General features: G+C 39.4%; 1 protein-coding gene across 8 annotated transcripts in view; it reads left to right on the top strand.

The window, feature by feature from the left end:
* The window catches only part of RABGAP1L (RAB GTPase activating protein 1 like), a 233,879-nt gene that overhangs the window by 125,803 nt on the left and 81,507 nt on the right, over positions 1-26,569 (top strand). For all 8 annotated transcript variants that reach the window (XM_071435913.1, XM_071435920.1, XM_071435918.1 and 5 more), the window contains 4 exons: positions 602-715; positions 11,876-11,950; positions 15,319-15,444; positions 16,809-16,952. In XM_071435913.1, coding sequence (XP_071292014.1) covers positions 602-715; positions 11,876-11,950; positions 15,319-15,444; positions 16,809-16,952 — 459 coding nt within the window. The remainder of the gene's footprint in view (positions 1-601; positions 716-11,875; positions 11,951-15,318; positions 15,445-16,808; positions 16,953-26,569) is intronic.

The raw sequence follows: 26,569 nt of genomic DNA, 5'->3' as shown, positions 1-26,569 counted from the left end.
CTCTGACATTTTGGTACAACTTCCTCATCCACACAGTGGTGTTCTTTAGATCTGTCTGCAGTGATTCCCATCCTTTTCTAGAAATCATTTTCCTTTTCTAGAAATCAAGTGTTTTTAATTAACACTTTTTATGGTAGATTGATATCTACAGCATTTCAAATTAGTAGCTTTAAGCTTGCAAGACAGCCCAATTTTTTGGTGGTTTTTTGGGTTGTGTTTTTTGGTTTGTTTTTTTTGGTGTAGTTTTTTTTGTGTGTGTTTGTTTGTTTGGGGTTTTTTTGTTTGTTTTTTTACTGCAAGAGCAAAACAGAATGTGATCTGTGCAATTGAAGAACTGTTAATTTCCTCAGAGTTCTAAAGCTGAACCTTAAGCCTGCAGGACAGAAAACATGCCATGTTACTCTTGTTCAACTGTCAAGCTATAACTGCATTAGAGACTACTAAGGATTTTCATTTTCTTCTCAAAGCATTTTTGGAGAAGTCAGCAAAGCAGTTATCTAATGTATCCATGTTGAGTACACATGGAATTTTCTATTATGTTACATTTAATTATACTGTTAATGGGTTCATGTGTCAGGATTTTTCTCTTTTTTTTTTACAGGACTCTGCTCAGGAGAGTGTCATCAAACGAGATATCCATCGTACATATCCAGCACATGATTATTTTAAGGATACAGAGGGAGATGGGCAGGAATCTCTGTACAAAATCTGTAAGGTACAGTCAGTACTCTCCATTTTAAAGCTTCATATTTTGTGTGACTTTCTTTTGCCCTGTTAACCCTGTTCTGGTCCAAATTGTTAATCAGTAAGATTTTAAAGCTTTGTTTAGATTGCATGTGGAGACTGTGGTGTTTCTGCATTCCCTTTTACATCCTTGCATTTGGTGCTTCCAAAGGTGCTTGAGCCTCCCCCTCCACTTCAGAGGGAGTGGTGCAGGAGCTCCTCTTTTCCTCTGGGGTGGAGAGATTTGCAGAGGAGGAGAAAAAACGCTGAGAGCAAGCTCTGCTGTGAGGTTAAACCAGAATGTCTGCAGATAATTACCTGGAGAACAAGTTTTTGACCATTCCACAAGCAGTGTGTGAGCAGAGCTTTTCACTCACAGCTGCCAGATCACCTCCAATGAAAAACACTCTTTAATTTTTCCAATTTGCACATGGGAAAGTTGAGGCACAAAATCAATAGATTTGTCCATCTTGTACAGACAGACTTCTTTTTGTTTGAGAGAGATCCAGAAGGTAAAATATTGCAGCCAAGCAGGGACTATTCTGCCTGGCAGTTGTAGATGTTGCTGTGGTTTTGGCAGTCAGTTTTTGTTTCACTTTGTTTTTTTTTCTAAAATTCATGAAATTCATGTAGAATATTCTGTAGAATATTATATAATGTAGAATTCATTCTGTTCACATAGAATGAATGATTGCCTTAGGCAGAGCCATTTCCCTTTCCCTTCCTCTTCCTTGTTGCTGTTTCCACCTCCTGCTGATTACTAGAAATGATGGAGTTGTCAAGCACAAAAAAGTGGGGTATAGTGACAAGTGGGGTATAGTGACAAGCCTTTGGGGTATAATGACACATTTTCCTGTTCCCCAGATAAATTCTCTGGTGATACAAAGATACAAACTCCTATTCAAATAAGAATTTGGATGAATATTAAATATAGCTGCTTAGCTGCTGGGATTGAGTATTGTGAGCAATTCACAGTTTGAAAGAAATACAAAATTAGGGAATAAAGAGAACTTTCAGGCAATGGTAGTGATTTCTTCCTAATCTTGGAGGGCTCTAGAGGGCTACAGGAAACAATTCCTTTGCCAGTCTATGAAAAGAATAACAATGCAGGTAATTGTGGGCTTGTCACTTTGATACCAGCTAAGTGAACAATGATGGAATAATTCAGTTTTTCAAGAATTAAATGTGAGAAGTATGTTATAATGAAGGCCTGGGAGTTTACTGAAAATAGGTGATGACAAGCTAACACAAAAAGCCAGAAGTACAGGCTCCATTGGTGAAGGTGTTTTGACTGGAATTCTGTAGCTCCTGTAGCCTGCCAAGCTCAGAATGTATAAATGCTGGACAAGTTAGAGCATGAACAAGATACACATTAAGGAGTTAAAGACTGGTCAGCAGGTTCCTAAACAAGCACTGAATAAGTGGATTTCAGTCAAAGCATTAGGAATATCCCTTCTTGATTCCATGTACTCTGGTGAGTCACCTGGAAGAAATCAGAAAGTCCTTTCTCATGAAGGTATCTTGGTGACACAGAGAAAAGGGGATGGTAAATAATGAAGTGTAAAGGATGTGGAGATGGATGAACCTCCTGTAGGATCAGTTTGACTTGAGCAACTCAGTGTTTTGCAGCTGCTGCAGCTGCCTTTACTGACAATATCCAGAATTAAAGGCATCTATTCTACATTGGAAAGAGTCTGTCAAGTTCTGTGAGGATGATGTGAAAGAATTTGGGAACATTCTTTGAAAAGAAAAATTCTTTTTCATTAAGGTATCTCAGTCTATTTTGTCTAATAAAGTACAAATAAAGGAGTGAATCTGTCAGAACTGGAAGCAACTGAGAGGAATTATCTGTCCAGCAGGCAGCTTCAGAGGGGCACAGACCTTCCTGTTCTTTAAGGTTGTTTCCTTTCTGTAGGAAATGTGAATAATTCTGCATGTTTGCTAAATCTGGGGGCTTTCCTTGCTCTGAAGGCCTCTCCTGCTCCTGCAGAGAAAGTGGCTGTGGCTGTTATTGCATCAAGGTGCCCCCAGCCTCAGGAGTAATGTGCTTTGACTCCGTGATTCAGAAGGCTGAACAATTGCTTTATTAAAACTATACTGCATTACATTAATACTATATTATAACTATATTAAAGAGATATTATACTATACAAAAGATACTAAAGAAAAAGTATGACTGACTGAGACAGTGAGGACACAGCTTTGACCCAATTGGCCAAGGAAACAAAACAATCCTCAGCAGGATCCAATTGACAAATCACTTTGGGTAAACAATCTCCATAACACATCCCACATGTGCCAAACAACAGGAGCAGTGAATAAAGATAAGAATTGGTTTCTCTTCTTCTCTCTGAGCTTCTCCACGAAAAATCCTAGGAGAGAGAATTCTGTCTCTCTCAGTTCAGAGAATGTGAATGTTAGTTAGTTCTCTTTTCTTGAAGGATCTCGAAACTCAGAAGTGCTGTATCCTTGACAAAGAGAAAGTCATGCAAAAACCCTAGGAGGCCTGTGTGGATGAGCAAGGTGCTCCTGGACAAACTCAAAGACAAAAGGAAGCCTACAGAGGGTGCAAACAAGGGCACCTAGTCTGGTAGGAATACGGAGAATTTGTCCAAGCAGACAGGGATCAGGTTTAGGAAACTAAAGCCCTGATAGAATTAAATCTGGCCATGGATGGGAACGGTGACAAGAAAATATTCCATGGGTACATCTGTGATAAAACTAAGATTAGAGACAGTGTGGGAGAAAATGTTCCTTCCAGTCCAGAAGGAAATGGCAAAACTTCTCAACTTGGGACATGGACAAGGCTGAGGTACTCAATGACTTTTTTGCCTCTGTTTTCCCTGGCAAGTGCTCCAACATCACTGCTGAGGCCACAGAGGGCAAAGGCAAGGACAGAGATAATGAGAAACTGCCCAGTGCAGGAGAAGATCAGGTTTGAGATGATGCAAGGAGCCTGAAAGACCACAGAACCTGATGAGATGCATCTGTGGCTCTGAGAGAACTGGCAGATGGAGTTGCTAAGCCACTGTCCATCATATTTAGTTATGGATGTCCTGTGAAGTTCCCACTGAATGAAAATGGGGAAACTCCCATTTTTAAAAAGGCAAGAAGAGAAGGATCCAGAAGAGGCCTTAGAGCCCCTTCCACTGCCTAAAGGGGTTCCAAAAGAGCTGAAGAGGAGCTTTGGAAAAGGACCTGAAGTAACAGGACAAGGGGGCTAATGGCTTCCCAGTGCCAGAGGGCAGGGATAGATGGGATACTGGGAATGAATTCTTTTCCTGGCAGAGGTTGCCCAGAGGAGCTGTGGCTGCCCCATCCTTGCAGCTCTGGAAGTGTCCAAGGCCAGGCTGGCAGGGCTTGGAGCAAGCTGGGCTAGTGGAAGGTGTCCCTGCCCATGGCAGGGGGTGGAATTGGATGAGCTTTAGGGTCCTTTGCAACCCAAACCATTCTGGGGTTCTGTGATCTTTGGTCAGAGACCTCTCTGGGTGTCCATCATGTTGAGGGCTGCTCTTCTTGTGAAGCATTTTGTTTGTACCTGGAGTTTAATGACCTCTGTCACCCAGCCACTTGTTCTTGATAGAACATGTTCTGCATAGCAGCTTTGCAGTCACTAATTCCCAAACAGCTTTGTCTCATCAGCAGCCTTTGTGCTATTTTTATGTGGTTTTATTTTTACTGTTTTTATGTGTTTTTATTTTTACTGCGCTATTTTTATGTGTTCTTTAAGGTTTGTGAATATTTGCAGGCATCTTTCTGCAGGGTTCTGTGAGTGACCTCACCTTCACTCTCTGGGTTAGAACTGACTTTATTCCTACCTTTGGCTTTCTCTCCTTTAATCAACTATTTTGAGGGAGTAAGGGATGTTCTATAGCAGCTCAGTTCCCTGAAAAGCCTTTGGGTAGGGCTTGGTGAAGGATTTATAAAAATCCTGGTGATCTTAGTGACTCCCTCATTCTTTCATGTGCTCGTTGGTTAAAAGAAGGGTTTGGGAAGCATTGCTCTCTGGTAGAACAGCCACATCCAGTCTTCAACATGGCATTATTCATAGATTTACTGATTCCATTGAAGGTTTTATACCTGCTTGTGCCAGTATTGAGATCAGGCACAACTGCTGGAGAGATTTCCAGGCAGAGTTTTCCAGCATTTCCACTTCTCCTTCATCCTCTCATAGTTTTCTTAAATGACTGGCTGTGACAGATGTCTGTTTGGGTCTGACTGAACCCTGAATTTATGAGTAATAAACTGTTTTCTCCAGTATGTGGGTTTTCAAGAAATATTGTTAAGCCTAATTAATTTGCTTATAAAATTTTCATTCCATTGGGAATAAAAAGTAATAATCTGTGTTGGAAGTAATAATGCGGCAGCTTTGTATTGCTAGAATAACTTTTAGCAGAGGTGCTGAGTACTTATCCCTTTATTCTAATGTGAAAGCAAGAAGTTTGAAGAATGGGATTTTTGAATATGGCTGGGAAGGGTCTGTCCTCAAGTGAGAGGGCAGAAAGCTGAAGAGAATTTTCTTCATTCTCCACTGAAATGAGAGATGATCTGAGCTGTCAGATAAAAAGGAAAATCATTAAAAGCTCACTGCCTCATTTTAACAGGTCTGCCAGTTTTTGTTCCAACTCTTTATCTCCTTTTCAGAACAGTAGGAAACCAGGAAAGATGGGAACTTTTTCTGTTGCAGAACATTTATGTGACAAAGTACCTAAAAATAAACTTCAGGACTGACAGTGGTGATAAGGAATGAAAAGAGTTTCAGATTCTAAGACTGGAGATTTCACTTGAGGACACCACTTAAGCTGGATTTTCACAGAGCAAATTTTGGGGAATCTTTGGGAAACATGCTGCTTCTTGCCTGTGTTCTGTTTAAATACTCTGCAAATTCTAGCTGTATTTGAAGAGCTCAGCTCAGTGTTACAATGCATAACTGAGTAGTGCTCAGTGCCTGCTTCCAAGCTCTGTCCATGCTCACAGCCTGAGGCTCCAGGGAATCAGAGCACCTGGCAGAATTAATCCTCTCAGCTCTCTGCAGTGTGTGCAGTGCAGAATTTAACACAAGATCTGTTTTCCCTAAGTTTTTGTTTAAAGTAACTCCTATTTAACAAACAACCACTGTGACTCTAATGGGGAACAGGGAACCTGGTGCAGGAAAATCAATCAGGTGAGCTGGGACTGGGCAGAAGGGGAAACACACACAATGTTTTTTCAGAAAATGGTAGAATTACTTCTCAGAGGCTCAGAGTTGGTGTTAGTGTTTCTCAGTAAGCTGAGGCCTTGCAGAAGGATATGCATCATTTGTATCAGGATCTATTTTGTTACTAAATACTTCTCCCTTTGTGGATGAGATTTGTAGTTTTTCCCCAATGCTGGTCTTGCCTGCAGGTTTTAGGTGCAGGATCAGAGTGGTAGCTGCTTTGCTGTGACACCAAACACTGTGTTTTAGTTACAGTCTGTGTTTTATGGTACCCACGTTAGCAGAGAGAATAACAAACTGCACTCTAGCAATGCTAACACTGAGTGGGCTCTGTTATGGGGTGGTTTAGTTTTTGTTCCTGTATATTGAAATATGGAAATCCCTTTGAGCTGCTCTTCTGTAATTTTTCCCCAATGCTGGTCTCACTTGCCTGCAGGTTTTAGGTGCAGGATCAGAGTGGTAGCTGCTTTGCTGTGACACCAAACACTTTGCTTTAGTTACAGGGTGTATTTTTTGGTACCCACATTAGCAGAGAGAATAACAAACTGCACTCTAGCAATGCTAACACTGAGTGGGCTCTGTTATGGGGTGATTTAGTTTTTGTTCCTGTATATTGAAATATGGAAATCCCTTTGAGCTGCTCTTCTGTAGTTTTTCCCCAATCCTGGTCCTGCCTGCAGGTTTTAGGTGCAGGATCAGAGTGGTAGCTGCTTTGCTGTGACACCAAACACTTTGCTTTAGTTACAGGGTGTATTTTTTGGTACCCACATTAGCAGAGAGAATAACAAACTGCATTCTAGCAATGCTAACACTGAGTGGGCTCTGTTATGGAGCATTTTACTTTTTGTTCCTGTATATTGAAATATGGAAATCCCTTTGAGCTGCTCTTCTGTAACCAGCAGCTTCTATGCCCATGATAAGCTGTGAGTGATGGGTTATGCTTCAGCAGAGCTGCTGCTTAGTGCTGGCTGAAAGTCTAATTTTCATAGGGGTTTTTTTGGGTTTTTTTATATTTTCATTTCCATTTTATTTCAGCATGTCTTTTCAGGTAGTCACCTGAAATGTATTCTTCCACATTTTTCAATCCTTAGTAACCCCTTAGATTTACAAATGGGAAGTTTCAGTGTTTGTCCAGGTGTAATTATTTGCCAGAGAGCAGATCTCTTTTGTTCCTGCAGAAATCTATTTGCCAATTAGAGGATAAACTCAATCAGTGAAGAATTATTTTTCACCTATTTTTAGTTGTTTATTTTCTTTGCTCCTGGATTGAAAGAGCAGTGCTAGTAAATATTGTTGTCTTGTTTCATTCAAAGGATTTTTAGTGTTACCTTGTTTTCTTCTGTTTACATTGCAATAAGGATCCTTCTCTGTGCATCTGTGTTCAGCAGCCCCATTCTTGATCAATAGTGAAAGATGCAATGAAATTCTGTAGAATTTGCTGCTGAGCCTGTACCAGTGGGAAGGTCAGCTCTGGAATCCTGAAAAATGCTGGGAGTGCTCAGTTTGGGGCCTGCCTGGTTGAAGGTGAAGATTTCTTCATCCCCTCACTCTCCCAGCTCTGGCAGAGGCACATTGTGTAACAGCCTCTTCCTGATATTCCCTAAATGAGTAACTAATGGCTAAAAATACAGTTTTCACTTAATGCAGAAATTCCTTCTGTAATGTGATACATACTCAGTTCTGCACCCATAGGAATATTATTACTTTCAGACTGTTAGTCTTATTATAAATTCAGGTATGGAGTTTTAAATTCTGCTGTTACTAAAATCATTTAGTGACTGAGCATGTAATAAAATACCTTGTTGTGAGAACATTAAAATAAAATTTAAAATATTAAAAATATAATAAAAGATCAATAATTTTAATTAACAATAATTTAAATAATGAGAAAAATAATAAAATACCTTGTTAGGTGAAAAGTCTGCATCAAAGTATGGATGTTTTCCTGAGACCCTCTGAGTTTCAGACACCATGGAAATCTTTTAAGTCTCCTAAAGCAGATTTCAGTACAGAGCTGTGTCTGTGTTAAACACTGAGTAATTTCCCTTGGTCATTTCATAGAGATCATAGAGAGGCATAACCTCTCCTCTTCCTCATTTAAATCTGCTGGCACTCACAGACAGAAGTTACAGAAATCCCAGCTGAGGGTTTAAATTCACCTATCTTTTAAATGCTATTACATAGAATTTTTCTCTGTAGAAGATTCTGATCTTGGGATATTTTCTTCTGTTAATTATTTTGGAGAAGAGTTTCTGCCCAGAGCTGGGTTCTTGGTTCACTTTCCCAATGTGCAGATGGTTCTCAGTCATGGACTTTGAGAAGACTCTGCTTCCAAAGAATTCACTTTCTAATGATGATCTACTAATAACTGCATAGTAGCTCTTTTCAGAATACAGGTGATTATTAAAAAGATGTCTCAATTCTGTGAGATCTTCATTTAGTTAAAAATGAATGAAAACAGGCTTCAAGTCAGAACCTTCATTAAATCCCATTTATGAGACACAGAATATTTAAAATCTCAGTTAACTGGGGAATTGTAATTGGAAGTTCCTCAAGAGCTTAGGAGAATAATAAGTTAAAAACTGTGAGATGTCACAGGTTGTCACAGGAAAAATCTCATTCTCTTGAAATTATAAGGTTACAATGACTGCAGTGGAAATAGGGGATTTGGGATTTTGCCTTGTTTTTATATTTCAGGTGGAAAATGCAAGTTCCTTAGAAGCATAAATCTTAAACAGTTAATCTTAGGCTGTTAGTTAATGATATGATATTATGGTGGTATCTGTAGGCAGCATCCTTATTTTGAGGTTATTCTGGTTAATTACATCATATTTCAGCATTATCAAATCCCATAGGCTGCTTAAAAATAAAACAGTATAACTGGAAATGTGATGTGCATTAAGATTCCAAATACATTTTGCATTGGATAGATGCAATGAAATCCTGCATATTTTAGGGACTTCATTAAAAACTAAACCTTTGGTTGTCAGGATTATGATGTTTTGACTTAAGAGCAGAATCTTTCTTTGTTTGATCTAATTCTGATGCAGGACTAAGCTTGTGTGCAAGTATCTGCAGTGGGCTGCTTGTCAAGATCAGATTTTGGAGAAGGACCTTGTGGAAATGAATTTCAAAAAAATTATTTTCAAAAAAACTTTTCTAAAAGTGGATCAAGCAGTTGTTTTTTTTTTTCATGGTTTTTGGTTGCTTCAAAGGCATTTTAATAATTCCCTCTTTTTACTGGGGCCCTTTGACATTTTTCTCCTATATAGACAGTGTCCACTAATTAATTTCATATTTTTATTTAAACCAAATTATCCAGTACTTGCTGATTTGTAGTTCTGTGGATCAACCTTTTTAGAAAAGTTTCCATTTTTTCATCTCTTCTGTTTTAATCAGGCAATTAGTGATTTACCAGTTTACTTTTCCCCTCAAGCTTTTTGGGTGAATACTTTCCGTTCTTTATAATTTTGCAGTAATTTTATTCCTTTTAATTTATTATTTCTTCTGATATTCTGTTGGACACAGATCCTTTAACACATCCCCTGTTAGGAATGGTTCCAGCAGCATAAAATACCCTGTGATTCTTCTGTAATAGAACAAACACAAGGAAAGTTCACAGGGATTTTCTGCTGGAGCTTAAATACAACTTCCTTACATTGACCGTGTGTTTTCCAAGCAGTGACTTTGCCTTCCTGCTCTGGATGTGTTTGAAATGGATTTAGTATGAGCTCAAATGTGTTTAGGAAGTTGATTATGAGAAACTTTGCTGTTCTTCCTTCATATTTTTGTATTTAACTGCAGAGTGAGGATTTTTTTGTACCCTTCTTGTTTTCCCTCTTTTGCTGTAACTTCAGCTTCTTTCAGAATCTCATGAGAAGTATGTTTTTATTTCTTATAACTTCCTGTACTTTCAATCTATGTCAGTTTTGGAAGCAGTTTGTTTTCTCCAGTGTGTTGGTTTCTCAATACTTATTTTAAAATAACTTGTTTGGATTAATTTGTTGCTATTTTCAGCAAATTATTCACTATAATGCTTCTCACAACAGAGAACCCCCAGGCATTGATAATTTGATGTTCATTTTTCAGCCTAGATTTTTTTTGAAGTAAATTAGAAGTGGTTTTTTATAGTCTGAAGAAATCATAAATCAAATTCCTCATTTGTAATTCTGCACATCTGTTTCTAAGTGGAGCTGGTCTATCAAAACCAGGAGTAATGCATCATTTAGGAAAGCTACAGAGACAAGACATTAGGCATCGACAAACTGATAGATCTGGGCAACAAATAGATAATGACTCATGATGGTGATTAACCAGTGAATGATTCTAGTTAATGAGATAAAATATTCATTTAAGCATCTTAAGTAATTTCTGTGAATTTAGTACTTAGTAGCTAATTAACTTCTTTATGGAGAGCATCCTTTTTTTTTTCCAACTGAATTTTGTATCTGCCATTGTACAATTCTCTGGTTAGATTTTATGTTTGACTTTTGTGACTGTTTTAAACTGGTAAACTGGATTTTGATGGTTCATTAAACATTTTACAGTGATTTCTGGGACTTCTTGAATTTTCTTGTCCACTGAAACTGAGCAATGGGCTGGGGTTATTTTCACTCAGCTCCTGACTAATCCCATCTAACAGCTTTCAAAAGGGTGCTGAGCAGTACAGATAAAGGGCAGAGGGCTGCAAGTCCCAGGTCAGCTTTTCCCAAAGGAAATGTAAGGCTGAACTGTTCAGAAACAGTGACCTTTAAAGGAATACTCAGAATATTCTGCACTTAGAGAAATCCTGCCTCCCAGAGTCATTGCAGAATTCCTCACAAGTCCATAACTTTGGAAAGTGGATTGTCTGATCCTTGTGGCTCCTTCCTCCCTGGCTCTGCCCTTTGCTTTGGTTTTCCCTGGTTGTACCCTCAGTATTTTGCTTTTTCTCTCAGGATGTTCCTCCCTCTGGTGTCAGTCCTGCAGCTCCTGCTTAGACTTCCACAAGTTTCCACAAATTCCTAACATCCTCTGACAGCTCTTTAAAAACAGTATCTGTCTTCTCATCTTGGAAAAGTAAAGGGGAAAGAAAGGTTAGTTATTTTAGTTTGGGGATTTTTTTGAGGAGTAAGAAAAAGCACGTCTGTCATAGCGTAGGAAAATGAGTTTTGTTCATTCTTCAGCATAACAAGGGCATGGAAAAACTGTTTCTGATGAAATCTTCAGGTTACAGTAGTTCTCAGCAGTTTTCTAACCTTAGGTCCTGTACTTGCATAATGTCAGAACTTGTTTTTCCAAAAACAAACATTCACTTTCCCCACAGCACAAACTACCCTGGTTTTCATGCTATATTTGTTGCATTGGTGAATTTCTATCATTAAAACCTGAGCTGAATTATCCTTGATTTAGGTGAAGGGAAACTGCATCCATCTCTTTTTAGGCTGATTGAAAAATAAAGATAATAATTTTACAGCTACAACTCCAGCATCTGTGGAGGGTTGAGAGCGACCTGTGGGTGTTTTTAGAAGAGCCCTGAAAGCACAAGAGTGGTTACAGTTTTACCCCCTCTGTGATTTTAGCCTGAGTAGTGTTTCCTAGAGAATTATGGAATGGCTGTGACTGGAGGAGACCCTAAAGTTCATCCCACTCCCACTGTCCCAGGCTGCTCCAAGCCCTGTCCAGCCTGGCCTTGGGCACTGCCAGGGATCCAGGGGCAGCCACAGCTGCTCTGGGCACCCTGTGCCAGGGCCTGCCCACCCTCACAGGGAGGAATTTTGTCCCAATGTCCATCTAACCCTGCCCTGTGTCCATGGGGAGCATTCCCTGTGTCCTGTCACTCCACTTCCTCATGGAATAAATCTCTTCAAGTTCCTTGCAGGTCCCTTGAGACCCTGGCAGTGTCCTGCACAGCTCCTTAATGGCACAGTTTGGTGATGCCTGTATGCATTTTAAATATGATTTTCTTTTTTCTAGGCCTATTCTGTCTATGATGAAGACATTGGCTATTGCCAGGGACAGTCCTTCCTTGCAGCTGTGCTTCTGCTTCATGTGAGTTAACTGCAGAATGAAAGCTTTGATATTTGAAACCAAGGCAGCTGTAAAATCAGTTGTTTGACAGATATTTGTTGTTATTTATTTGCCTGTATTAATTTTCCTTTTGTTGCTTTTTGGCTATAGTGACTAATGGCTTCTATCTTCATGAATGTAGATGTCTTTATCTGGGAGAAATCAATTAAATTCTCAAGTACTTCTGTGTCAAAACCTGAAACCAATTTGTTACATATTAATTTTTTCTTTTAATTTAGTTGTCACCTAAGTAAGCTCTCTTTGTGTTTATGGGGAATTTAACTCCAGGAGACATTCTCAGAGCAGATCATCAAAGCAAGTAGTCTCACTAATTTTTTGGAAGATTTTTTTCTCCTAGAGACATTTTGTAATATCTTCTGAGGGGAAGCTGATTTTTTAACCTTGATGTTTTAGCCTGTAATCAGAAACTGCACAAACTTTGATCTGTTCCTTCCTTTATAAACACATGGGTATATGTCCAGAGATAAATAAATAAATGCACAATTTTTATAGGTGCAAGGTGCTTTACATCTGATGTCTCAGTGGCAAAGCAGCAGATTCCAATAGTGTGTTTATTGAGGTAATGACTATCTGAATAGGCCACCACAATTCTTACTCAAGCTCTTGCCTCCTTTTTCTCTCAGGTTTTAATTAGTAAAATCAGTCAGGATTGAAATACCTTTTGAAGTGTGGGTTTGGTGTTATGTATGTTACACACACACTTCCCAGGGCATTTGGAACTCAAATTCAGATTAATTTGAGTTGTAATTCCTAGGGAGAGCTGCGATTCCTTGAAGTCTTGAGAACCATGATACACAGCAACAGCGCTGCAGAGAACCTTTACATCTTTTAAGAATAAACCCAAAATAGTCCCATTATTGCAGTCTAACATACACTGTCAAATAGTTTATCTAACAGTTATTTTACAATTGATTTTTTACCCAAAGCAGGATTTTGAAGCTGCACTGGCAAGATGAGCCATTTTCAAAACCAGAGTTATTTAGAAATGTGTGGGTGTCACATTCTTAGCATTTGACTAATACCTCAGCTCCTCTCCCTTAGTGCTGTGCTGTCATTGCTACAGAGAACCAGCTCTGTTCTTAGTTTTTCTGGAGCTGCAGGAAGTTGGACACAGGGACTGTTAAATGGAAATCACACTCATTTTAATGTACCCTTTCTAATATCTGGTTTCATCAGAGGGTATTAAAGTGAAATGCTTAGAGAAGGGGGAAGCAAGGAGTCTCAGTGAGCCCATGTGATTGGGGAGCTTCCTCAGATGCCCTCAAACTCCTCTTTTTCTCAAATTCTCCAAACAATCTGTATGTTGTGAACACTTGTAAGACCCTCCTAACTGTTCTACCCTCTCATGGATTTCCAGAGCCCTTCCTTTCCCTTTTTTCCTGGGACCAGGTTATCCTTTCTCTTCAATGTTTATGAGTTTCTGGCACGGTTGGGTAGCCTGAACCTCCATCCTCTGTTCTTGTGATTTTGCTTCTTTGATGAAATTCTCATCAAGGGTATGCAGGTAACTTCTAATCACAGGGAAACAATGTTGCCAACTCTTAACAATTGTACTGTGAGGCTCACAGTACTTGACTTTTTTTTCTTGTCTATTTTTCAGAGTCATTGTCTGTGGGGGAAAAAAAAAAACACCTAACATTTCCCTTTAAAAAATTACAAATTTCTGGCTTTTGTGATTTCAGAGAAACGACAGCAAAGGGCAAATATCTAAATGCTCAAGATCAGAATGGCAATGCCCAAAATTTGTGTTCTGCTTAAATTAAAAAAAAAAAAAATTTGATTTATGATTTTGAATTCTTGCAGTTGGTAATACTAGAGAACCTCTGTTCACTGAGAGCAAGGACTTGGGGAGCTCTTTGGCCCAGTCCTGACCTCTGTTCCATGTCTTGGGGAAGAGATGGTTGGCAAAGCACAAGACTCTGACAGAACGTGTAGGGCAGATGTGCCTGTGCTTGTGCACCTGTCATTTCATTAGAAATAATTGTCTTGTACCAAAACCCCTGAAATTTACATTCATTGTCTTACAGAGCAGATTCAAGCCTTTTGGTCAGGATCAAATTATTTCTTTCCTTTACTTTGTCTGCAGCTTTTATATGATCAGTGGGGATCATTCCATCCAGATAAAATTGTGATTAAGAGCTTTGAAATTCCTAAGAATTTGTCTTGGGTAAATCAAGCCCAGACTGATAGGCATCAGCCAATCTGGAAATACTTTGTGCTAACCAGTTACTTTCCTATATGATGTCTGAAAATGAAAATGAAACTGTCTGCCTGTGGCCCTGGAGACAGGGCTGAGCATAAGATGAAACCCTGAAGGGAAATATCAAGAGCCTAAAATTCACTTTGAAGAAAATGCTGAGCTTTTATTTGTAGCTGGTATTTGATAAGAAGCTGGCAGTTGGCCAAATGAGGAATACACTAAAAAGTCAAGAGTTATTCTTGATTCTCAGCAATTGTTTTCATTTGTTCCAATCTGGTGCTCCCAAAAGAAAGCACATTTTGAATGTGATGGAAAGGTTGATTTGGGTTCTGTTGTGCCTGTCATGATTGTGTTACCTGAAGGCACAGGGGAAGGTGATGTGGGGGTTTTGTGACAGAGCTTCCCACCAGGTCAGCATTCAGTGGGCTCAAGGCAGCAAATAGAGGTGTGGAGTGGCTCAGACAGTTGTGTTAGTGCCACCTTCCAAAGCACTGTTGGGTGAGACATTTTGGTCAGAATGAAACAGAGATTATGGATGTAGGGCTTCTGAAAAAGTCAGTATGTTAATAGATGGGATTGTGGGAAACCTGACTTCAGAGTTTGATGTCCTGGGGTTTGGATGAAGGTGGATGAGCGTTGTTCTCACTGGAGGTTGGTGGTACCTTAGTTCTCCTGAATTTTTCCCATTTAACCAAGTATCTCTTAGTAGACATCACTATCATGAGTTGTTGCCTTCTAATTTTATTTTCATTCTTTTTTAAAATTTATTTTTAAATTGGTTTTATGTGCCTGAGAGTTGTGTGCTGGTTATTCTCATACCTGTTTGACAGAGAAAATGCTGCTGCCACTTGTGCTGCTGTAGGGATATAGACACACATAAAACTGTGCTATGATCCCAAATTTTCTTCAAAAAAAGCCTTACAGAACCAAATCCAGATGCTCATCAAGGAGAATAGTCCCACTGACATTTTAGTTGGTTAATTCAGCATTCACAGTACTTGGCTGAAAATTCTAATAAATCCCAGCTTCTGAATTCATTGTGCACAAGGTGTTGAAGTGTGTGTCTGTGTAAGGCATGTCCAGCCTTAGCTCTGTTATTAACTTTATTTTTGTGTCTTTTTCCAAACAGATGCCAGAGGAGCAGGCATTCTGTGTATTTGTGAAAATAATGTATGACTATGGCTTGAGGGACCTCTACAGAAATAACTTTGAAGATCTCCATTGCAAATTTTTCCAACTGGAGAAGTTAATGCAGGTGGGGCCAGAGTAACCAATTCTCCTTCAATTTGTTTCATAAATGGAAACACTGGCATGAAGAAGAGATGAATGCTTTGCTTCCAAAAGCTATTGGACAATAAAACCCCCTCTCCTTTTAGAGGTGGGGTAAAGCAAAGTTTAATAGCTGAATTCAAGCATCTTGAGTCAGATTTGTTTCTAGTTTCTTTTGTCTCTGATACACCACTTCTGCAGCTAATCTTTGTATCCAAGCAGGTATTTGCCTTTTCCCCCTCTCTGTTTCTGTTGTTGCTTAGAGAGAATATCTCTGTGCTAGTGTACCCTTTGGACTGCCTCCATCATTGTCCTGCTTCCCATGAATTATGTGGGTGTGAAGAGGTCAGGCAAATCAGGACATCCTGATGCTTATGAAATACCAATCAAGTGTGGACCACTGGGCAGGTTTTATTGTCTCCTCCAAGACTCTGCTCTTTTTTCAGCTGGAATTATTTCATCAAGCAGTTCAGCAGAACTGAAGGGACTGCAAATGTTAGACATTGTTGTTGTGACTAACAAGGAATTACTGAGAGTTCATTAAGCCCTGCCCTCCTGTTGGCAATGGGAAAAGCTGCTTGCTGAAGTCAACTCTCACAGATAACCACAGGTACCTCTGTGGATATACTGAAAGCAAACAGAAGAGACTATTGCCAATTTAATGGCATTTTTTCAGATGTCAAATTGTGCATATTTCATACTTGATGGAGTGGAATTGCATACTAATTAATGTGACACCTCAGCATATGGGCTTCTCAATATTTACTTATGTCCACAAAGATTTTTGTCAGCAAACAAAACAGATTTTATTAACAAATATACTCTTAACAAAGATACTTTACTAAAGTGACCCTGTCATCACTGTTCAGTAGGATTTTCAGTGCTTATTTTGTGTTGTTTGTATGTGCTCCTAGTTACAGAAATGGTCTGCTGGAGTTGTGTGCTCTGTTGCTTTCCAGCTCTGCAGAGTGGCCTGGTTCCTGCAGCCACTGTTTTTGTGGCAGAAGCATTTATAGCAAGACACAGCAAAGAAATAACTTTAAAATATACAGCATGACATAGATTTTACAACTGCTCTGCCTTTCAACTGTTGAAGATTCTGTAATTTCTCAGTATAGTCTCAGTATATTCTTTGATACTGTGATAGAATCCACTGTGGATCTCTTACTAAAAACTGTAACCATGGGCACTGAAATTTATCAAGAAACATCTTCACTGCTCAAAAGAAGCCAGGCTTTCACTTTGTTGTGGTTTTGGATATTTAGCAACCCTGGTCCTTACTGCAAGTGTGGATGAAGAACTCAAATTAATGAGTAACACTGAAACATTTGTTTTTTTCCTTTATTGCAGGAGCAGTTACCAGACTTGCACAGCCATTTCTCAGACCTCAATTTGGAAGCTCACATGTATGCATCCCAGTGGTTTCTCACTCTTTTTACTGCCAAGTTTCCACTCTGCATGGTCTTCCACATCATTGACTTACTACTTTGTGAGGTAAAAAAAAATTGAATCAGAAATTCCTTCCTCCACTCCATCAATGTTTCTTCTTGTTTTATTTTGTTTTGTTGAAGTCCTTTAGTGTTTAATTATAAAAAGTGTGTGTAGTTATGTAGAAACCATGGTTATATGGAGCAGATGATGTTCAGTGAAACACTGGTTTGGTTTTAAAATTAGAACTGTGGATTGCCTCATTTTTTTGCTGAGGGGTCTAATCAGGAATATCTGATGCACACATCTGTTTTTCGTTTAATTTGTTAAATGATTATTCAGAGTTAGGAATTGTCATTTCTTGAAAAGACCTAGTAAGGAAAGCTCTCAAGTGGCCTGGCTCAGAGTGTCCACAGACAGAAATGATGGCCTGGTATTAAACAAAGAGTGAGAAGGGCCAAACACAACTGCAGGAAGCTCCTTCCTTTTGGTTCTTATCCCTGCTGTTCCAACTAGGAATGCACTACTCCAGATACAAAATGCTGTGTGTGCTGTAGATATATCTGCACTTTCTGTTGAAAGCCAGTCAGAATTGGTTGATAATCTAGAATATTTATTTTGGTAAAAAAACAGTCCTTCCTTCAGTAAATGGGAAGTCTATGGCATTAATCCTGCTTTTAAACCTGTCACTGATTTCCTCTACAATTTCAAGGGGTCACAAACATGCGAATGAATAGACAGATAAAATATTTGATAATTTTAAATGGTGAAGGCTTCACTAGTATGAAACACTGTTGACTATAGCTCATTATGTTAGTTTATATTGTGAAATATTTTCTCTGAGACTCTTCAGGCTTGCTGCAGGTGCCTTGGTAGGATTCAGTCCTTGAGACTTTTCTTATTCTGCATATTGGTGCTCAGTTATCAAAGCAAGGTAGGGTAATATTGGCAATGTTTATCTCAGTGTGTCTGAAGCAATTATGGTGGAAAAGAAGGTGAAAATCCAAGGGGAAAGTAAGAGAGTGCAGTGTTAGAACATGCTGGGGAAAGGGAAACTTGTCAGTGTTTGTGGAGGGTCATCACACACAGCTAAAGGAGCCTCTTTTACTACAGCCAAAAATAAACCAGAAAGAGCAAGAAAAGTTATTTCAGGTGAGAAAATACATGCAGACATCTTGGGAAAGAGTGGGGCAGTGGTGGCAGACAATGTCCTGAGGCACCAGTGTGGGCTATCAGAAAAATGCTCCTCAGAGGCAGGAGTCAACCACTCTCAAGTAACAGGCAGGTCTGAGAATTTGTGGGAGTGACATAGATTAAAGTCATATTACAATACAAATCTATAAAAAGTTGCCCCTCATTGTAGACAGCAAGTCAGTTCTGTAGGTGTATGGCCACAGGCAGAGCCAGGAAAAAGCCATTCCTTGAACAGAGGACTGAAGTTGTTTGTCCAGTCAGCCTCTGGAAGGAATTATGGGGGAAATCAAAACATAATTTTTTCTGCATTAAATTGTTCCTTACTTTATCTCTGAACAACCAGCATGCTGGTAATTCTGGCAACTGGAAGGAGAAAAAACAGTGGCAGCTGCTAACACTGAAACATATTCTGCAGAAAAAATCCCCAGAAAAGCAAGAAGCCTTTGAAGTGAATTGTCTTAAGTTTTTAGAAACAAGCTTCCAGCCTTTTCCTTAATTTGTCATAGATACAGATGAATTTTAAGTACCCTTCAAGTTCCTGACTTGTGCTTTCCCCACATCCTTGGTAACAAAATGTTGACATTCTATGCAACTCTTATAGGAAAGAAAAAAATTAGGGGAAGAAAACCATTTGAAACCATTGCTGCTAACTAATAATTTTAAGGGAGCCACTCTGGTTGCCTTGAAAATATTTGAATTGTGGGTGAACAATTTGTGTCTTGGAATAGCTGATCTCTAGAGGTCCCTTCCAACCCCAACCATTCAGTGATTCTATGTCAGGCAAGAGTTTTAGTATTGGCTTGGGTTTTTGATTTTTGATTGTGGCTGGAAGAGTGAAATTGATCCTTTCAGATACTCAGTTTTCAATCCAGAGAGGAGAAATACCTGGGAAGTGCTGTAATTTCCCAGCTGATCAGGGAGGCACATTTCCTTCCCCTGCCTGCACAGAGGCACAAGCTGAGGCTGGAGCTCCTGGGCAGAAGCAGAACTGAAAAAGGAGCTGAAGTTATGATGGGAATTAAGTTTTATGGAGGAATTTTTAAAATCTCTTCAAAATGAGTGTCATTCCAGTCAAGGTCTTCTCATCATTCTCACATGAAATATTGCTTCAGAGCAGTTTGATTTGCACAAATTTGGGATTGGCCAGAGCTTCTGTGTGACTGAGTTAATTTTATTCTGTTGTCTTCCTAGCACATTTTTTTAAATTATTATTATTATCATTTAACTTGTAACCAGGCTGTTGAAGATATGAATAAGCTCTTCAAATTGCTTCAATTTGCAGTGGTGTTAGAATATTACCTGAGTAGTTCTAGGGCAGAATCTGTCACCCATCCCCACACAGAACTGAAATATTTTTGAAATTTTTTTCTTCCCTGTGACAGAAGCTTGAGGAGAATTTTGGGCTTCAGGCAGGTACACCACCACAGTGCCTGGTCCATCTTATAAGGCTCAGCTGCTTGTAATAAAAACACAAACCTTTTGATCCAGGGGAAAGTTTTAATGTGATTACAGCAAACTGTATGGGTTGGAGCCTGGAGATCTTTCTACAAGGCTCCTTTTAGCTGCCTGTTGCAGCTGTTTCATTTGTCTTTTCCCCTTTGCTATTTCTGTTTGCATTGAAGAACAGTTTTGTTGATGAAAAGCAGAGTTGTATTTTGGATTTGTCAGTCTTATCTGTCAATATGACATGATGTTATTGAACACTTCTCGAGCCTGCTCTGTTTCTCTGTCTCTTTTTGTTCTATTTTAAATTATTTATTTAAAGTCATGCTCAGAAATAGCAATTCATTTAGGTAAAGCTCTTGTCACTCAGAGCTGTCCTCAGTGCAACAGCTGCACCTCGGCTGTGCTACAGAATATCAAAGAGTTGACATTTCGCTTCATTTTGTGGTTTAAACTATTCAATTTAAAATGAAAATGTTTGTTTAAAAAACACTAAATAAATGACCTTCAGTAGGCTCTTAGAAGAGAAAAACAACCCAAACCAGTTGGCAGATAATCTGTAAGCGTTTTCAAAATTGTCATGATTTTTTTTTCTGCTTAAAAAAGAAATTTCTTTAACCTTTTGTGATGTATACAGTTCTGCCAAAACTAAAGGAAGTGCAGAGCTCAAGCTGTCATTCCATTATTAGCTGAGAATTTTGAAACACTATGGGCAACCTCCATTTTAGGTTGATCTAGCTATTTTTGTGTGCATTTTTGGGAGATATAAAATACTTAAGGACAGTACTTCTCTCCTTCTAGGCAATATGCAAAAACCTCTCCTGCATGCTGCCCTTCCTGGGCTGGCACAGACAGCTGTTTATTTTAGTGTCATAATACATAATTTGACTATGTAATTTGACTACTAAGCTGCCATTCTGACTGGGTCATGGCTGGATACAAAAGGATGCAGCTAATTATCAGTTTTGAGTATGAAATTATTTAATATTTATTAATATAGCTAAGAGCAAAGAAGGAAAAGTGCCTTTCACAGGGCCACAGAGCACAGTGCAAGAAGGGGGAATTGAAAGCTAGGGATACCATCACTCCTTGGCCTTTATTTATCAACTGTTGCTTTCAGAATATTGTGTACAACATTTTTTATAATATATTTTGAGAAATTGTCTGTTACAATGAAGGCTGATAGGTGTCTTTAAAAATCATGTAAAATGTGAACACCGTGGTGCTGTTAAGTGAGTACTTACTGATAGCTAAAACCTGGCACCACATTGTGGAGATTTGCTTATTTGGGAGCTCTCCTTCCTAATGAAACATTGAAAATCAGAGCAGAATCCCAAGTATTGACGCTGAGGAGTTGATTTCTGTCTTGTGTGTGTCTTGCTGGGGATGGATGTGCCAGGAGACGCCGTCTGGTAGCGCTCAGGGCTGGCCGAGGAGGAGGGACCATCACTGCCTGCTATTTTTTATCTGTCACTGTCACAGTCTTCTGTGATGCCTTCAACAGAGCTGAGAAAGAACAGATGAACATTTCAATTTATTAAACTTCCTCAGGAATTGAGTCAAGAACAAGCCCACTTCCTCTGTAAATCTGCACTGAGATGAAATGGGAATTAAATAGAGGACTGTGCACAGTTGTTTATCTTTTGTGGATCTATAGGGGAAGAAAAATTGAACTTTTTAAACTTACTTGTATTGCCATGTTTTCTACATTTGTTAACCCTTCCAGTTATGAATATTTTAAGAAATCATACAAAACACAAGAAGGGACTTGCTAGAAATAAAATCTCTTATGGTAACAGCATATTAAAAGCTGGGCTTAAATTCTAAGCAGGCATAGATCTGTGCTGGAGCTGCCTGTGTTATTTCAGTACTATTTACCAGAGTGAAGTCAATGCCATACATGTTAGTTGGAAAAGGCCAGGAGCTGTCTGTTTGTGTTCCTTTTAGGAATACAGACAAATAAATGTTGGCATTTAGGCTGTGTCCTTCCTCCTGCCCAATCCCTTTGCATCAGGCCTGCTGGAGAGCTGAGTCTTGCTGAAGCCCTTATCAGCCACTGCTATTTCATGTAAAGAGACTGGGAAGGATTTCTTTCCCAGACTGCTATAATTAGCTTTTAATTAATTTAGAAGGAGGAGAATAGGTTTTCTCAGACTCCAGATGGATGACTGGAATTTGAATGTGGGTGTCCAGTGGTAATGCTGGCTTGCTGCACTCAAGGATCTGTTGACATGTCAACCATCATGATCATTTCTGTTGCAGAAGTGGGAGGTCTGCAATGGAGATAACCTCAGGTTTCCTAGACCCTGATGTTTGGCTTTTATGTTGTTAGATGAGTTATTAAATCCAAAGGAGAAGTAATTTTAGCCTAATTCATGTGATGATCTACAGCTGTAATCCACTGTGGGGGCTTTTCAGCACTAGAACAGAAATTAAGATAAAAAGAAAAAAAGAAGGGTGTAGGATTTGATTGTGTGTGTGCTGCATGAGGAACTTCTTAAAGCTTTTGGATGTGTGTGTGTTAAAAACATTCTGATTATAATGATAAACAATTTTAAGTTCTTTTCAAAGTGAAGGTTACAAGTAGTTAAGGTGCTTGCATGTAAAATTCAGTCAACAGCAGAAATGCTGGAGGTGTGTAATACCATGTTCTGTATTGCCATGGGGACTGGGGACACAAAATGTTCTAACAGAATTTATCATAATTCAGGCTTGGACCAAGGAGAAGAGTGTTCTAATAGAGAATGCAGTCTGAGAGGTTCTAGGAGAGGGCTTGGCATAACCCTTGACTCAAGGATGTCCAGCTGTTCCTTTGAGCATCCATAATTTATGTATCTTCCAGTCACGGTGCTGCTTGTTCATCCCCAAAATAACAAGGCTGATGATGAACACTCAGCATGAGCAAAGGAAAAACAGTCTCCCAAAAGTCTGCACTCCAAGATAGAACTTAGGAGAACAGAAGGTACCTTTTGGGTGATGTTGATAAATTTTGTGGTCCTAAATGTTAAGACTGCTTCTTAGAAATGTTCTAAGATCTGGGTGAAAATGATGAGTGACTGGTTTGAATGACTTTGTTTGGGCCTTAGAGGGGTGACATGTCTAATGCCATGTTCACACTGTGACTCTGGATTACTTTCCCCATTGCTCATGAAATATTTTAGCCACCTGCTAGTTGATGTTCACTTGGTTGTTTTTTCTAGGAATACAGTAAATTTCCATAATACTTACTTAACACTAGTGCCATCTGCTGTATTGGAATAGCAGCATATCCTAAACAGTCTTGGCAAGCTTCAAAAACACTTTAGAAATAACTGAAGGAAAGTATCATAAATGAGAGAGTGATATTCCATGAGCAAATCCAGGAAGCTGAGCTAATTTGGGAAGTGTTTTTAAAGAAGAGGGTAGTGCAGTCTGCCTGTGCTGAAACACTTTCTGTTGCTTTGTGCTTGGAATCTGAGGCTGTTACGGATTTTCTGAATATGTAAAATGAACTTTGCATTTGATTCATCATTGGAAAGGGAAGACTAGTGTCAGGGTTCAGAGAGACAAGAGCCAGGGCTGTGTCGTGGCAGGGAAAGGGAGAGGAAGAGGAATAACACTGGGAAGAAGATCAGAGGCAGTGTAGGGGGGCAGATGTTCATTTAGTGTGGGCATGGACTTTTCTTTGTGGTGTGTGAGCACAGGTAGGGGGGAACAAGGCACATCTCTCTGTCAAGATATGTTCTAAACCCCTCACCTTGTCTGCTCTGAAAACTGGGATCTGGAAGATTCCTCCTCCTTGAGCACATCCAACAGCCATTCCCTGTTTCCATCCCAGCGCTGGAGGACCTGTGTTAAATAAAGAGATGAGACCTCTTTTTCTCTCCTTGTGTGTGATAGCACCCTTGGTGCCCAGTGGGGATTGAGGCCCCCTTGTTTGTCTTTGTATTAATCAGTTTTGGAAAAGGGACAGAAATGTCTAAAACCCCTGCAATTTAAAGCTTTACAAAGCAGAAAAGCAGAGTTAGTGTCTGGCTTGGTTGACAAATGCTGCTAGCCCATAAGCAGTTGCTGGTGAATTAGTAATGTATCACTGCAGAAATACCTCATACAAGGGAGCAGTTTGATATGTGGAAAAGACTTCAAATTCTGTGGCTGTAAATTTTTATTCTTTGCAAACAGCCACAGAAAGTGGAGAGGAGAAAATGTTAATCTTACAGTAGCCTCTACCTTCATTCAGCCATAGCAACACCTCAGCAGCAAATGACATGAAAACCACACAAAACGTGCAAATATTCACTGCTAAATCCCATTTATTTCTCTAAAAGCATCCAAACAAACAAAACTTATGTGAAATCATACTAATACAGGTTCATGATTGCCTGGTATTTATTGTGTGCTGTTTTATGCTGCAAAATACAGAAAAGTGACACTAATCAACACAGAATCCCCTGGTGCTGTTTCTGCCATCTCCCTGGTACCTGCTTCTCTAATAGTTCAATCAACTGGTATTTATTGGCTGTGTGTATTTTTCCTGGAATCATAGATCAGGGGGAGATTTCTGGGTTTTCTCCTTCCCTGTGTGGCAGAATTTCAGGCTGTGTATGTAAATGGAGTCACTGGGGGAAGCCCAATCTGAGAACTCCACTGTAGTCACACATCAGCAGTGAGATCTCTTTGTAATTTGCTTTTTGTTTGATCTTTTCCTGTACTAAGAAAGCTGTATCTGTTGTTTACACAGAACCTGCTAATTGGTGTTGTGCCTTATTTGAACAAGTTTTAACCTTTTTTTCCTTGAGTCATCTTGTCATTGAGCTAGAATAAATGTACAAGCTACACAAACAGCCTAAAAGATGTTAATTAATGTGCATGCCCCTGCAGAGCATGTTCCAAGACTGCCCTGCTTACAAAGGGAACTTTGAGCTTCAGACCATATATTCATCTTGTCAACCAACAAAGATGTTTGTGACATTCCTAAAGTTTACTGTGTGTTCTCAACATATTAGAGTTGCCAAGTAATTGTTTTGTTGGAACCCATCCAAAACATAAATAGAATTTTAATTCTCCTTTAGAGTCTGTAACCCCAATTACCCTCTGCAGTTCCCTTGAAAGACTGTGCAACTGAACACATAATTATGAAACACTTTGGAATTATGAAGCAATGTCAAGTTAACTTCAGTTGAATAGCTAGTCTCTCTTTAAAGAAAGGAAAATTCAGTTATTAGAAAGCTGGAAGAGGTTCACATCATGTCACTGAGACTTCTCAGTCCTTAAGGAGGTGATTATTTGACTCTTTTATCTGTCTTTTTACCTGGTGCTGAACTTTATTTTATCAGTACCTTCACTGTTTCCTTTTACATGTCATGCATATCTAGGGGAAAAACACAGATAAGGGCATTGATGAATTAAATTTCCTTTTTCTAAAAGAAGATACTCACTTCCTTTTTTTGGTGAAGGTGGTGCCAAGGGTATCACTGTGTAACCAGAGAAAGGTCTGTCAGGGGGTCTGGGTTGGAGAGATGCTAATATTGAATAGAGCCTGTCTTCTCTTGAGGCTTCTATCACTAAACAGAAGCTTTAAAACAGGAGAGAAATTCTAAAGTCACCCCCAGTGCAAATGTTGTTCAGATGTACACAACTAAATTGTTTACCCTCACTCAGCTCTGTGCTTGGCTGTTGAATTTTACTCATAGCAAATATTGGTTTGCTGCCCCTTGACTTCCTTTTTCTCTGGCCTCTGGGCAGATTTGCTGGGTCAGATGAATAAATCTGTCCCTCCTCCCTTCAGCAGGAAGCCACAGGCAGCCTTTCTGTCACAGAGGTCTCACTGAATGCAAACTGGGTCCCACAGAATAGCATCTTTACCAGTCTCAGTTTGTTCTTTGTTCCCAGCCTAATTTTCAGGCCTTTTCAAAAGTCATCTTGTTTCAGAGTGCAGAGGGACTCAAAGGGAGGACTCCTCAAAGAGGCTTCTATCTGCAGGAGGAATCTTGGCTTTGGAGGGAGTTAAGAACTGGGAAAATCTCTCACTAGACTAGAGTTAACATCTTAAGATTTCCATTTACTTTCAGCTAGTCTGAATTTTAGTGCACATGAGTAATTTCATTTTTACAGTCTCATGAGAGAGTTTCACTAGTTGCCCATGAGAACATTTCCTCCAGTGGTGGCTGGAAATTACAGGGATTCCCTTCCCTTCCCTTCCCTTCCCTTCCCTTCCCTTCCCTTCCCTTCCCTTCCCTTCCCTTCCCTTCCCTTCCCTTCCCTTCCCTTCCCTTCCCTTCCCTTCCCTTCCCTTCCCTTCCCTTCCCTTCCCTTCCCTTCCCTTCCCTTCCCTTCCCTTCCCTTCCCTTCCCTTCCCTTCCCTTCCCTTCCCTTCCCTTCCCTTCCCTTCCCTTCCCTTCCCTTCCCTTCCCTTCCCTTCCCTTCCCTTCCCTTCCCTTCCCTTCCCTTCCCTTCCCTTCCCTTCCCTCTTTCATTTTTCTGACTTGAGTTTGTTCCTTCTCCAAAACTCCTGAGTTTCATGATCTCTCTTAAAGTTCTCAAGGCCTCTACACAAACTTCAGAAGGTCCTTAAATAACACCTAATTCTGTGACAGGACATGATGAGAAGCCCTTCACCATTCCTGTGCTGTTACAAGTTCTTGTTTATAAGTGTATAATTTTACTCTTGGCTGTTCTTTGTTAAAAATAGCGTTAAGGTAATTATGAACAACTTTCATACATGCAAATCTTTTAAATCTCAAGATGAGATCTGCATGGTATTATAGTCCTGTGGTTTGAAAGGGGCAGTGACCATTCTGGCACAAAACAACAACAAAAAAAAAACCAAAAACACCAAAACCAACCCAAACAAACAAAAAAAAAAGCACCAAAAAAAACCAAAACAAAGCAAAAAAAACCCAAAAAACCATAAAAACAAAACAAAAAAACCCCAAAAACAAACTAACAAAAAAACAACAACAAAAAGAACCCCCACCCCAGATATGGGATATAAACCATTCTCAAGACATACAACATTTATTTCAAAATGCCTAGTTAAGCATATGACCTTTGGTTTTTAAAAGTAA

The sequence above is a fragment of the Agelaius tricolor genome, unplaced genomic scaffold, assembly GCF_023055355.1.
Source record: "Agelaius tricolor isolate 1412-34295 unplaced genomic scaffold, bAgeTri1.0.p SCAF_11, whole genome shotgun sequence".
Taxonomy (NCBI): Eukaryota; Metazoa; Chordata; class Aves; order Passeriformes; family Icteridae; genus Agelaius; species Agelaius tricolor.
Note: the sequence above shows the minus strand (reverse complement) of the source record. Positions and strands in the feature narration are given on the sequence as shown.